General features: G+C 45.4%; 1 protein-coding gene across 1 annotated transcript in view; it reads left to right on the forward strand.

Moving 5' to 3' along the window:
- Positions 1 to 1,920: 1,920 nt before the first annotated feature.
- Positions 1,921 to 12,422, forward strand: part of UBE2Q2 (ubiquitin conjugating enzyme E2 Q2) — a 46,779-nt gene continuing 36,277 nt past the window's right edge. Inside the window, exon 1 of the mRNA XM_059481969.1 lies at positions 1,921 to 2,345. Within this exon, the coding sequence (XP_059337952.1) occupies positions 2,160 to 2,345 (186 nt within the window). The 5' untranslated portion in view covers positions 1,921 to 2,159. The remainder of the gene's footprint in view (positions 2,346 to 12,422) is intronic.

The following is a 12,422-nucleotide window of genomic DNA, read 5'->3' on the forward strand; positions in this document are numbered from 1 at the left end:
GAGAAAGGCAGGAGAATTCAGAGGAGTGGTGGCTGTGCAGCTGCATGCTACTTCTTGAGGCCTGCAACAAAAAGGCAGATTGAGTGAGCTGGGGAAAGTTCTAGAGCAGGTTTGCAGAACACACTTGGCAATTAAACAGTTTGTTTGGCCTGCCAGGTGCTCAGAAGACAGTGTGGCAGGGTGTCCTCCCAGCCAGCACATCCACACATCCCAGCTGTGCAGCTGCCAGAAAAAGTGTGCTGTCACACTCAGTGGAGAGGCAGAGGAGAGGGAAGGTAGGTGAGGAGACAAGGAGGATGGAAGAGCAGAGGGAGTGATAGAGGCAGGTCTGGTGGGGTATGACAGAAGGTGCGGTTTGAACTTGCTAAGCCTACTCGCCTAACTGCTGCAGTGAGGCATTCCAGGCCAGAATCCTATTGTACAAGGGAAATTGGGCTGAGTCACCAAATTCATTCCTCTGCTGTTTCATGCATCACACCATGCAATGCCTGACAAAGTCTGCTTTGTTTGGTTTTGTCTCTGGGGTTCCCATAGGGAGGCTCTTCCAGCTCCTCCCTTTCTAATAGGTATAGTCATTTTCTGCTGCTTATTTATAGCTAGTTTGTCCCTGTACTGAAACCATCCCTTATCTCTCCAAGTTCTTTGCCCTGCCTGTTGGTGCATTGACACACAACAGTTATGTCCACTCTGGCTTCACTTTGCAGGCTGTACAGTCTAAGCAATACCTCAGCCTGTCTAGAGGAGCTGAGTTGCACTCTTCCATATGACAGCTAAAAAATCCTGTGGACTTTCTGGTATCTTTCATTCAGGGTATTTAACCAGTGTCAATGCCTCCTGAGTCCTTTTGCAGCAAAGCATGTTCTTTGCAGCTCTCTTTGCTGGAAGGGTAGGAATCTCAAGCCCACAAATCAGTCAGACTTCCATATGCTTGGAGCTGGGCATGTGCGTAACTGTTCTTCTGGATCAAGATTAGAGTTCTCACCACTTGACAAGATTCAGCTTGTGGTTTGTGAAGTGCTGCCAGTTTGTCTGGAATTAAAGAGCTATAAAAATATCAATTAAAAAAAAGGCAATTCCCTGTTTCAGGTTTATGTGTGCATTAATTAATACCTGGTTGGGAAACATGAAGGACACCGTGCAACAGCATTGCTTGTATCACACTTCTCACCACGTGAGAGCCACTCCATGTTCCCAAAGAACTGACAACTATCTCTATGCAAAATCAAGAGGGGAAGGGACAGATAAAGGTGCAGAGATGGTATTTCCAGTGTCAGGAAGGGGCAGCACCCCTTGATCTCTGAATGTAGCAAGTATTCACTTCACTACCGATGCTTTTCATGCATCGTGATGCTTTTTCTGGGGATAGAACTGTTGTACAAACAATTATAGGGGAGCTTAAATGGAGTAGTAGCAATTTTTCTTGGCCTCTGTATTGCTGATTTCCAGCCTGCAGTGACTGACAGCAGATTTTATGGGTATGGATCCGCCAGAAACGTCAGGACAGGAATTCCTGGCTTAAGTCGAGTGACCCCCGAGGAGTATTGAAGGACTGACGGGACTCTGAGATGACAAGTGCAAACCCAATGCTGCAGATTTTTCTCAGCAAAACAGAATTGCGGTGAGGAAGCAATACCGCGTGCCCTTCCGCAGGGCTGAGCGGTGGGAGAGGAGGAGCAGCAGGGCTGAGCGGTCCCTGCGGTTCGGCACAGGGACCGGAGGGCTGCGAGCCGGGGGCAGAAGGCAGTGCCCGGGCGGGCGGGCAGCGGAGCAGGTGCCGCGGGTCAGCCCTGCCGGGCCAGGAGAGCCGGGCGGCGGCCCCGGGGGAGGAGCGGGGCGCGGGCCGGCCCCGGTGCGCGTGTCCCGGGCGCGGGGCCGGGCTAGAGGGAGGAGGGCAGGGCGAGGGCGGGGCGGTTAGCGCGGCTGGCCCGGCCCGCCGGGGAGGAAGGAAGGGAAGGGGAGCGGGCTGCGCTGTTGCCCTTTTAAGCGAGCGAGCGGGCGCCGGAGGCCGGTACAAAGGGAGCTCCGCCGTGCCCCGCCGGCTGGGGCTGCCCCGGCCCCGCCATCTTCCGCCCCGCAGGCGCGGCCGGGGCCAGGGTCGGGCCGGCTGAGTCGGAGGGAGGCGGCGGCAGCGCAGGCCCGGGCCCGGAGATGAGGCCAGGATGTCGGTGTCAGGGCTCAAGGCCGAGCTGAAGTTCCTCGAGTCCATCTTCGACAAGGACCACGAGCGCTTCCGCATCGTCTCCTGGAAGCTGGACGAGCTCCACTGCCAGTTTGTGCTCCTGCCGCCGCCGCCGGGCTCCAGCCCGCAGCCGCCGCCGCCGCTCACCATCCACTGCAACATCACGGTGCGGGGGCTGCGCGGGGCGGGGAGGGCCGGGCACGGCCCGCCCTCGCCATTGTCCGCGGGGCGCGGGGAGGGGGCGCAACCCCGCCGGGGTGACTCAGCACGGGGGGGCCGCTCCTCAGGGGCTCCGGGCGCTCTCCCCGCTGCCACCATAACAAAAGTTACAGGGGCGGGCGGCCTCGGCCTCTCCTCGTGCGCGGCGGGGGCTCCTCCGGGGAACCCGGGCACGGGGGAAGGACGCGGGCCGGGGCCGCCGCCGCCGCTTTGGGGCCGGGAGCCGCGAGCCGGAACAAAGGGCGGCCGGGCCCGGGGCAGCGGGCACAGAGCCCCGGAGGTAGCAGAGGGGCTCCGCTGCCCGGCCCGGCCCTGCGGCGGCTCGCGGGTCGCCGGTAGCGCCGTGCGCGGGGCCCGAGCGGGCGGCGGGCGGGCGCTTTACCGAGTGCGCCACACGGCCGCGGCCTGGGGCGGGCCCGGCCTCCCCCGCGGGGCAGCCCCAGGCGGCCGCAGCCACGGAAACTTGTCGGTGTCGCCGTCGTGGCGGGGTAAGGCCGAGCCCCCCCTCTGCCGCCGAAGGGCCGCTTTATCATAACGGGGCGTTTAAACTTGTCCGGGCTGCGAGCAGCCGTGTCCGAGCTGAGGGTCTGCTGCCTGCCGAGGGCTTTGACGGTTCTCCCTTCTGTGGGTTTTATTTCCCCTTAAATTCGTTTGGCTTAATATTTCTTATATGAGTGGAAGGGAAGCTGAATAAAACGTTCAGTGCTGTGTGACGTGGTAACAATCCTCTGGTTCTTTAGAAGTTTAAGGCCTAAACTTGCAGAAGGATCTGAATATGTTGGCATCTGTGACTCATGTACAGGAAAGTGCTGGAGGTTCATTTCTATTGGGTTGGTTGCAGTTCTAGGTGAATTTACATGTCTTATCAAGATTCAGCTGAACAGTGACATATGGAAACACTTCGGATGAAAACAGCACGTTTGTGTTTAAGGAAGACAAATTCTACTGCCTTTTTTTGTCTTTTTATGTAAGTTTTAAACACCGTGGTGGTCAAAACATTAGTGTAAATGCAAATATTGTAGTTCTGAAAGATGAAAATGTGTGTGCAAACCAGGCAAGTCTAATAATAATCACGACCAGATTCTTACTTGCCTTAAAGTAACTTTATTAAATTAAAGGCAAATTGTTAAGTGGTTCTTTCAGTTTTCACAGTTAACTGTTAGGAAAAGTTGCTTCTGTGGTCATGGGACAGGTCTTTGTTTTACTGCATACTTGTAAGAAATTCTGGGGTTTTATGGTAAAATAAGCAAGAAGCGTTGGTGTTCTTGTTTCCAGACATGACCCATCAGATGATGAATTGTGTGACTTCCTAGAAATATTTTTTATTCAGTAGAGAGTGTTCCATTGCAGAGAAATCTGGCTTTTTATTTCCACATAACGTGATCTACTTCATGAGTCTCACTCTAAACAATAAAATGAAAGGTCTGATGATTGTGTACCCTTGGTTGCCAGTTGAATTTGATGAGTTATTTCTTCTTTGTTAAGTCACAGCTACCACGTAAGCCAGCAGTAAGACCTGAAGTTGTTGTGCTCAGGGTTTGTGCTGTGGTGTTTATCTATTTCTGAGCCTGCTTTCATTGCAATTACTTCCAATAGTAATTCTTACTGCAAAGAAATAACCCACCTTAGCTCTAGGCCTTTGGTTGAGGTGAGCAGGCAAGAAACCACTTAGATCACTGTTGTCATGTTTGTTAATGAGGAAACAGTGTCTGCAATCTGCTGTTACAGTCACTTGTCCCAAAGGTCTCTCACATGCCATTGGACTTGTGGCATATGAAGTTGCAAAAAGAACAGGAAAAGTGCTCTTTGAAACCTCAGAGCTGAGACTTCTGCTTTGATGAAAGGCTGTGTCTGAGCTTCTTGAAAGTTCTGTTTACAGTTGTCTGTGAGCAGCTTGGTGCTTTCTGATGTTGACTAATTTCTTGCTTTTCAAGGCAGGTGGCTACTTTCACCATCTGTTAAAAATAATGGGGTAGGACAACCTGAGATACAGACGTGGCTCCCTTGAAACGAATGGGCAGCAGGTGATAGAGCCAAGAAGAGAAAGCTTATCTCTGGGCTTCCATCCTAGTTCTTTGACATACATTTTAGAATTCTCAAGTGTCACAAAAGTGATTTTTTTTCTCCCCCTTCCCACTGAATGGAGTCCCTTGGCCCTGACTCCTGATTGCCTCCAGATGTTTTTGTGGGTACTGTAAACTAGGAGAACCTAAATCTTTTTTTACTGTGCTTCAGTGGCTCTGCAGGTACTGAGGCAACTAGGACTTCAAATAGCAGTAGTAGCATGCAAAGACTGGTATGGCTGTAAAGTTGTTGGTAAACATGTTTTTTTTGGGGAGGCTCTCTACATCAGAAGCTGCTGTCTTAACATTTTGGATTTGCAGAACAAATATGCAATTTTAACTGTTTGCTTCTTTAACCCCCATGACACTGATCCAGCCAGGGTATTTCCTTTACTCAGCAAAAACACCCAGTGGGTTTGTCTGGGTGTTCAAGGATCCTGTTAAGGGGGAAGAGTAAGCACAGAGCTCAATCACCACTTCTTCTCTTTGTGGTTCTGTTAGCATATCTCAATAGTTTATGTAAAATGACAGCTGTCTAGCAGTGAGTAGAGGTGCTGAGCTTATGGGATGGAGAAATATCTGGTAGGGAAGGAAGCTTTCAGTAGCTAAAAAGTGATCTGATAGCTAAGTTGGCTCTGAAATTCCCAACAAATCTTTTTTCTCTCCAGCCTAGAGGGAAGAGGAAATATTCCTCTGGAGATGTGAGGGAGCATATGTGCTTAGGAACTGTGTAGGTCTCCACAGGTTTTCTAGACTAAAATTCAGAGTTTGAGAAGTCTGCCACTGGCATTTCTCACTGAGATGATTTGTTAATTGTCTCTAGTATAAGTGTGTAGAACTGTCAAAGTTCAGTATTGGCTATAGCATCTCAGGGACACTGTACCTCTGACTCTGAACACTGCTAGAAATTAAAGCAAGGTACATTTTACTTGATAGCTCCTCTGTTTATAAAGTGGCAGCCAAACTTTGTCCAGGTCTGTCCTTTAGTATTTCTGGTAGTGACCTGTATTAGAGTTTACATGGTTAATCTGATTATTTTAAAGGAGGCACTTAAGGGTGGAGTCATCCCTGTCAGAAATACTGCTGCTTATTCCTGAGAACTGTCCAATTATTGAACTTGTTCAGGCTGTGTACTTCCACATTCCCATTTTGTTATGCCAACAGCAGTGTCTCCATTTGAGGTTTTATTTCTGTTTTCCTCAGGTTTCCATTTTAGTTAACAGCACTATTCCAGTTGATCAAGTTCAATAAACCTTGTCCTCTTCCTCATGTGTTTTGAAATAGTATCAAGCCTATGGCCTTACTTAGAGGAGGGTGTTTATTGATCATGACTTTAGGTAAGTGTCCTTCAGTACAATCTCTGGCTTCAGTTTGGTGCCTTATCAGACTTAGGTCATAGAATTGCAAAGGGTGTGTTAGAATTATTCTGCACTGAAGTTTGGATTGCTGTAAAACATTTTGTATTTTTTGTCATCTCTTCAAAGAGAAACTGGGTATTTATATCTCACCACCCATATGCAAAATTCCTGTTGAAATTCTGTATCCTCAAGTGACCCTTGCAGGTAGAATGGGGGTTTGTGCCAATTCCATGTGGGAGCAGGTTTGCCCTAAATGGATCCAGGGCTGTCGTGTGCAGGGATATCCTTCATACTTCAGCAGTTCAGTTCAGGTGATGTGGCTGACTCAGTAAACTCCTGCCTCTCTGTTGGAAAGAAGCATCTTCTGCTTCTGCTGAAAAATACCCTGCTGCTAAATCAGAGTTAGAAGCTGCTATGAAAGACTTGAAAAGGTTGCTGCCTACAGATAACTGCAATTGATGGGAGAAGACTTTATTTTTCCTTAAAACCAGAATGGATGAAAAGATATTACCTGTGAAGCTTTTGACAAGTTGGGTGTATAACAGAGAGTGAGTGTATTGGAACCTGGGACAGTTCTTTAAAGATGTAGGATTTTCATATTGAACTCACTCCTAGCTGGTGCCTAGACAGCTGGTAACCTTTTTAACAGGTTATTTATTTGTACACAGAACTAACCGCATAATGGAGGAGGCATTCTGTTCCAACCATGGATTTTTATTTTTTATTTTTGTACATCATTAGGTATTCTGTAGTGAGGTTGAGACTTTTGTCTCGCAGCATGTGGATGTCAGGACTGTATAAAATCATACATGGCTTTATTTTGATAACATGTACTTTTTAGCTAGGGTTAGATATGCTTGCTGATTTTTAAAAAGGCACTCATGCAACTGTTATCAACCATAATATGCAATAGAAATCGACCAGGCTTAGTATTGTTTTATTTAGCAGACCAAAATTAAGCTAACAAAAAAAAAAAAGAGTAGTGAGGGTTTAGTTTCTCCTTTTATGTCAAAACTGTAATTGGAAAAAGAATATCAAAAAAAGGAGTAGGAGGAATCTTTTGTGTCTGCAAGACAAGACCTTTCTGATGCCACAGTCATGTGATGTGTGAAAGGTTGTAACCAGTACTTCAGGACTTGAAAGATGTTTCTGTCTTCCCTACAAGGTATGAAGTGCTTCTAAAATAGCCTAGAAAGCCACAGTGGTGGGCTTCAAAATGCTGGCATGTGTTTAGGTCTTAATGCACAGTAAGTTGTGCTCTTTTCCAATGGGTTGCTCATGAGTTGATGACAGTAACCTCAGAACTGGGATTGTTGTGGTCCTTGAAAGAGCTCTCTGTGCACTTTGGTAATTAAAAGAAGTTTTGTAGAAAGAATTACATTCTTTTCACTCAACATCCTTCCTCCTGTAAGCTGTTCAGGAGGTTTTGTCTGTTGGTGCCTTGTTGATATCCTCAACATGTACTGAAAATTGGAATTTTTAGTAAGAACAAAGTGTGATGGTAATAGTGCTGTTTCTTGCAGACCAACAGAGGCTGTGTGCCTTGTGGCTGAAATTGAGTTTGCTGCATTAAGGACCTGGCTGGCGTGTAAAAATTCTTATGTTGATCTGGACTGTTTCCCAGTCTGGTTTAGCTGCACAAACATCTGTCCTGTCACAGGAGGGGCACAGCACTGAGTGGGAGCTGCTGCACCCAGCAGTGCTGGCAGAGCCCAGGGTGGCACTTGGGACTGGCCTCTCCTGGGTGCAGTGCCTGGGGTGGCACCAGTGCCTCTGTTCTTACACTGACAGCTGGACCAGACTTAACTGCAAGGTGTTTGTTTACTTGAAAAATCTGGAGACTGCAAGATGCAAAGATAGAGACACTTCTCTAAATAGTGTTATTATTAGATAAGAAAAAGAGAAGGTGAAGTTTCTTGATAGGAGCAAATGTTTGTAGAAGTTGATTAACAGAAATTACTGTTATTTTAGTTATGCCTCAGTGTGGACTACTGTTCAGTACTGTCAGGTTGTTTGCCTTTATGTAGTTTTGAAAGGTTGTAAAGGCCTGAATTCTTGTCTGGAGTATTAGGGTTTTTCTTTTTTTCCTTTAAATGGTAATATCCCTTTTTAAGAGACATGATAATTGATGATTTAGTATGTGTTCTACTGTATTTCTTCAGCTACAACCTATGTAGGAGAAGCAAAAATGACCTTTCACCAGCTCCTAGAAGGCAACTGGAAAATCAAATGACTGATTAAAATGGGATGATGCTATTTAGCATTTAGCTCTTCCATCAGTCTGCCTGTGTGCAGAACAATTGAAGCTAATATGATCACAGTAGTTCTGAGTTGATCTCTGGTGGAATCCAGCACACCAGTATGTCTTATTTATGTCTTGTGTCCAGCTGGAATCTCTAAGCATGGTATAAAAATAATGACCTTACATGTGGGGATTTTTTTCTTTATCTCTTGCTTACAAGACATCTTGGTGTACTAAGTGCTGTAAAACAGCTAATACATGATTTCTGAAGATTTAGTATGAACTGTATTCTCCTTTCTCTCAGACCTTATAATCTTTTGTCCCCTTGCAGCAAAGGAATTCAGTACAGTTGGAGATCCTGCAGTAGCTTCTTCAATGTGTATTCAGGAGGGCAGGAGCATAAGCTCTGTTAGAACTTGTATAGTGGCATTAGAAAAAAATCAAAGCGTTCCTGAGCAGTGGTGTTCAAGATACCACAGGCTTCCTTGAATTTTTGAAGTAGGAAATAACTGTGGTAAGAGTTGTGGTATTAAACTTATTAATGGTAAACACTGGTTGAACTTCGTGGTACTGAAATTTTGCATGTGGGGGACAAAGTTCCATCCAAGTGGCTGCAATCTGTGGCTCAGCAGCATCAGGGCAGCTCTGTACATGTTACTGTGAAAGGAGAACTGGGGAGGCTGCTGAGCTGGAATGCTCTCAGGGGTAAGGGGCAGCAGGACCTCCCTCAGCCATGCATGAGAATAAAAAGTTCTTCTGCCTGCAGGTGTGTCTGGAGTACAGCAATTTTGCAAAGGGAAAAGGTGCAAAAGAGGAAGATGACTCTGAGAGGCGAAGGGGCACAGATAGAAGATGATGCTGAGTGGTTTGAATGCTTAAAGGATGTAAATTCCTGAAGTTAGAAGAAGGGGAAGCCTGGATCTTTTGGGTGACAATAGAGGTGATGCCAGAATTTGCATAGTGTGGGGTAACTGTGTACTGTGATAAAGGTGAGGGCAGGTCTGCAAGAAAACTTTCTGGAGTTAAGCTGGTGAGAGAGGGTTGTGTCACAACTTAGTTATAACCAGTTCTTCTGTTCTAGCCATACTAGAAGCCATTTCTTGTTACTCAGGCTTTGTGACACTCATGCTGATGATAACTGGCCTGTATAGTTCCAGAAGTAAGTAATTAATAACTCTTGGTGATTGGAATGTGTTGATAATTTGTTTCGTGTAACTGGACTTCTGCAGGAATTTGGACACATCAGATTCTGTGCTGGTAGTGAAGAGTATTGCAGAATCAGGTATTTTGTAAATCTTTCTCTTGAGCCCATGTGTGTAGCTGCTCTTGGGTAAAGCACTGCCAGCTTGAGTGTGTGTGTAATGTGTGCATTAAAGAGAACCCCTTGTGTCTGAGGGCTCCCAAACAACCGGCCTCTGACAACTGGCAAGCTGAGGGTATGAGCACACAGTGGGGTTTTGTGTGTGAGGAGCAGGATAGCTTCATCCTGCTGCTGTGAGGTGTAGTAATAAAAGCCTGCACATAGTCTCAGGTCTGCAGACGTGTACCCAGTAAGCAAGGCACTCAGTCTGCAGCAGTGCTGTGTGCTTTGCTCAGTTTTGAGTGTGGAGGATGTTTAACTTTAGTTTTTGCTGTTAACATTGGCAGAGCAATGCTCCTAAACTCCCTTAGGCTGGCCCTCCACGATAGTGTACATATTCAGAGACTGTGTGCTTCTCCAGAACAACCGACTTGCTATGCTGTTAATGGAGTCCTGTAGTGTTGAGTTGTGTTTGAGCAGCAGTTCAGTAACATTTGGTGGATTTTTAGTTTGGGTCTGGACAAAAGTGTGAGGAGTGTTTGGGGTTTTTTTCTGTGAATTTCCTTGAGTGGAGAGATTACATGCTGCATTAGGATGATGTGGAGAGTAAAATGCTGCTTCACAGTGATAAACAGTAATTATGTTTTGTCAGAATAGTGCATTTTTTTTTTCTTTTATGCTCCAAATTCATGCTTTAATTCTGTGTAGTTTAGTTCCACTGGACAAGTACCCTCCTGCCTTTTGCTTGGTATGGAGCGAGAATGAGGTTGTGACAGCTGATAAGAGAATCTGATAAGCCTGTTTTTCCCAGGGTTGTGTGCAATTTCATGTATGGGAATTGGCTGTTGGGACATTTTGCATAGATTAAGTAATTTGAAGAACAGCTGGCCATAAAAACTTGACCACAAGAAATGTAAGAATTATAATGCCACATTTGCATTCATGTTTGTGACCATTTGAAGTCATGTTCTGTGCCTTTTCCACTTTGGTTGTAGATGTTTTGGCTTCTTATCAGGTAGTGATGTTTTGAGCAGTGAGAGATGTGTGTGCCTGGACAGAGAGATATGGAAGTAAAACACTTAAGTATCTTCGATTATTCCACAATCTCTGAAGTTACTGGCCTTTTGGATGTGTCTGAAAGCAGCAGTTGCTGAAGTTCTCAGGATTTTTTTTTTCCTCAAAGTGTTATTTTCTGTCTTGGGTATATAAAAATTTTTAAGAAGTTAAAGATTCCTTAATAATTTCAAGAGAATTGTCAGCTTGGGTTGAACTGGAAATTAGTGCAGATGAAGAAGCAGATTACAAACTGCTTGGATTTTGGAATAATTTGTACACAAGTGAATTGCCATTGAAATACTGTCCCTTAGTTCTGTGGTGGTTGTCAGTGAAGATGGGCTCTTACAGATGCTGCTGGATCTGTATATTGCAAAAAGTGTTCCATGCTCTGAGTTGATTCAGATCCATGCTGTGGTCCCTGTGCACTCGTGCAGAAGGGGCTGGAGAAGGTGCAGTGTGAGAGCAGGACACGTGTGCCTGTGACACCTGATGTGACAGCAGGGCAGTGGCTTTGCTCTCTGAGGGTTTCTCCAGAACCATTCTGTGTGCTCACAACAAACGTTTCCTCCTGATTACTTTTGTGGTAGTCATCTGCAATTGGTACAACTTGTCTGTACAGAAACTGTATTTTTATTTGGGGCAATTTATGGCTGCAGAATGAATCTTACTGGCATCTATAGAGTTATGGTTTGTTATGGTCTTTCTGCTCCATGAGACACGTACCTTTGACCCTCTGGTCTCTAGCATGGCTGTGTTTAACAACGTGAACAATTCCAGAACAATGTCCTCTGCTACCCTTGCCTCCTTCCCTGGAGAGTGTGTGGGAGAGGCCAGCTGTGACCCCGTCAGTTGTGTGGGTTTAATGTGCTCCTGGAGGTTTTGGCTTCTGCAGCACTGAGCGTATTACAGAACTGACATAGAACAGGATTAGGGGATTCTTTCGCCTTCTCCTGCAAAGGTGCAGGGTGATTAAGCTCTTGCAATCCCAGGGATCCTACCAAAGGATGATGCTTCACTGGGATTGTCGTGTATAGGCTGTAGCTGTCAATACAGCCATTAAATTCGAGAGTAGAATTGCAGTAATTTGGGATGTTGTAGAGGGAGATGTGTATTTCAGACAGCTGAACTTGGTGCCTTAGTAAGTGCAGGATTTATAACAAGTGTTCTCACTGAACTGAGGCTGTCAGGCTTTAGGGAGGATGGAAGAAAAGTAAAGCAATACAGGCTGGCTTTTGGGCAAGTGAATAGCATGTTACATACAATTTTAAAATTCAAGTAAAAAGCAAGTTCCTCTTGTTTGGTAGTGATGTTTAAAATTCACTTTGCTTCCTTGCTACCACAGATACTAAACTTAATTTTAAACCCTCCATTGCAAACAGTTTTCTTATCTTTTAGAACTCGGGATCACTGACATATTTGATTCTTTAAGAAATGACAAGTTTTTTCATATCTAAAAGTGCAAATGTTTGAGTATTGTAGTGTTCAATGACTTGATCTACACAACACAGCAAATGGTGGTGTCTGAATATTTGAAAATAAAAATTTGGGGGGTTTAAGTCACAGGAGGTTTCTGGGAAATAGTTTGACTTGGATTCCTTTCAATGACAGTGATTCTTCATGATTTCTTCTTTCTTAGTTATTATAAAGGATTAGTTGAGAGGGCAGATGAAAATCTGCTGGTTTTTAAAGGTTCTTAAGCCTGTGGATTTCACTGGCACTTGAGCTGCTAGTAATAGAAAATGCTTGCTGCTTCTTAAGCTGCCTTTGGAAAATTTGGCCTCTAATAATGGGAAACAATCTGTCAGTTGTGTAATCACAACTAATGCTGTTTTAAGTAGCTGTAAGTACTAGTGTTTTATGGTCACCAAGCTAAACTTTAGCTTTAAGAATATCTTCTGAAATCCTGATATTTTTGTTAATATTAACTCTGTGGGTTTTTTCTCTAAAGGCAGCTTGATGCAGATGGAAAAATAAGTAGTGAATAATTGACTAACAATTGCAAATA

Source organism: Ammospiza nelsoni, chromosome 14 (genome assembly GCF_027579445.1).
Source record: "Ammospiza nelsoni isolate bAmmNel1 chromosome 14, bAmmNel1.pri, whole genome shotgun sequence".
NCBI lineage: Eukaryota > Metazoa > Chordata > Aves > Passeriformes > Passerellidae > Ammospiza > Ammospiza nelsoni.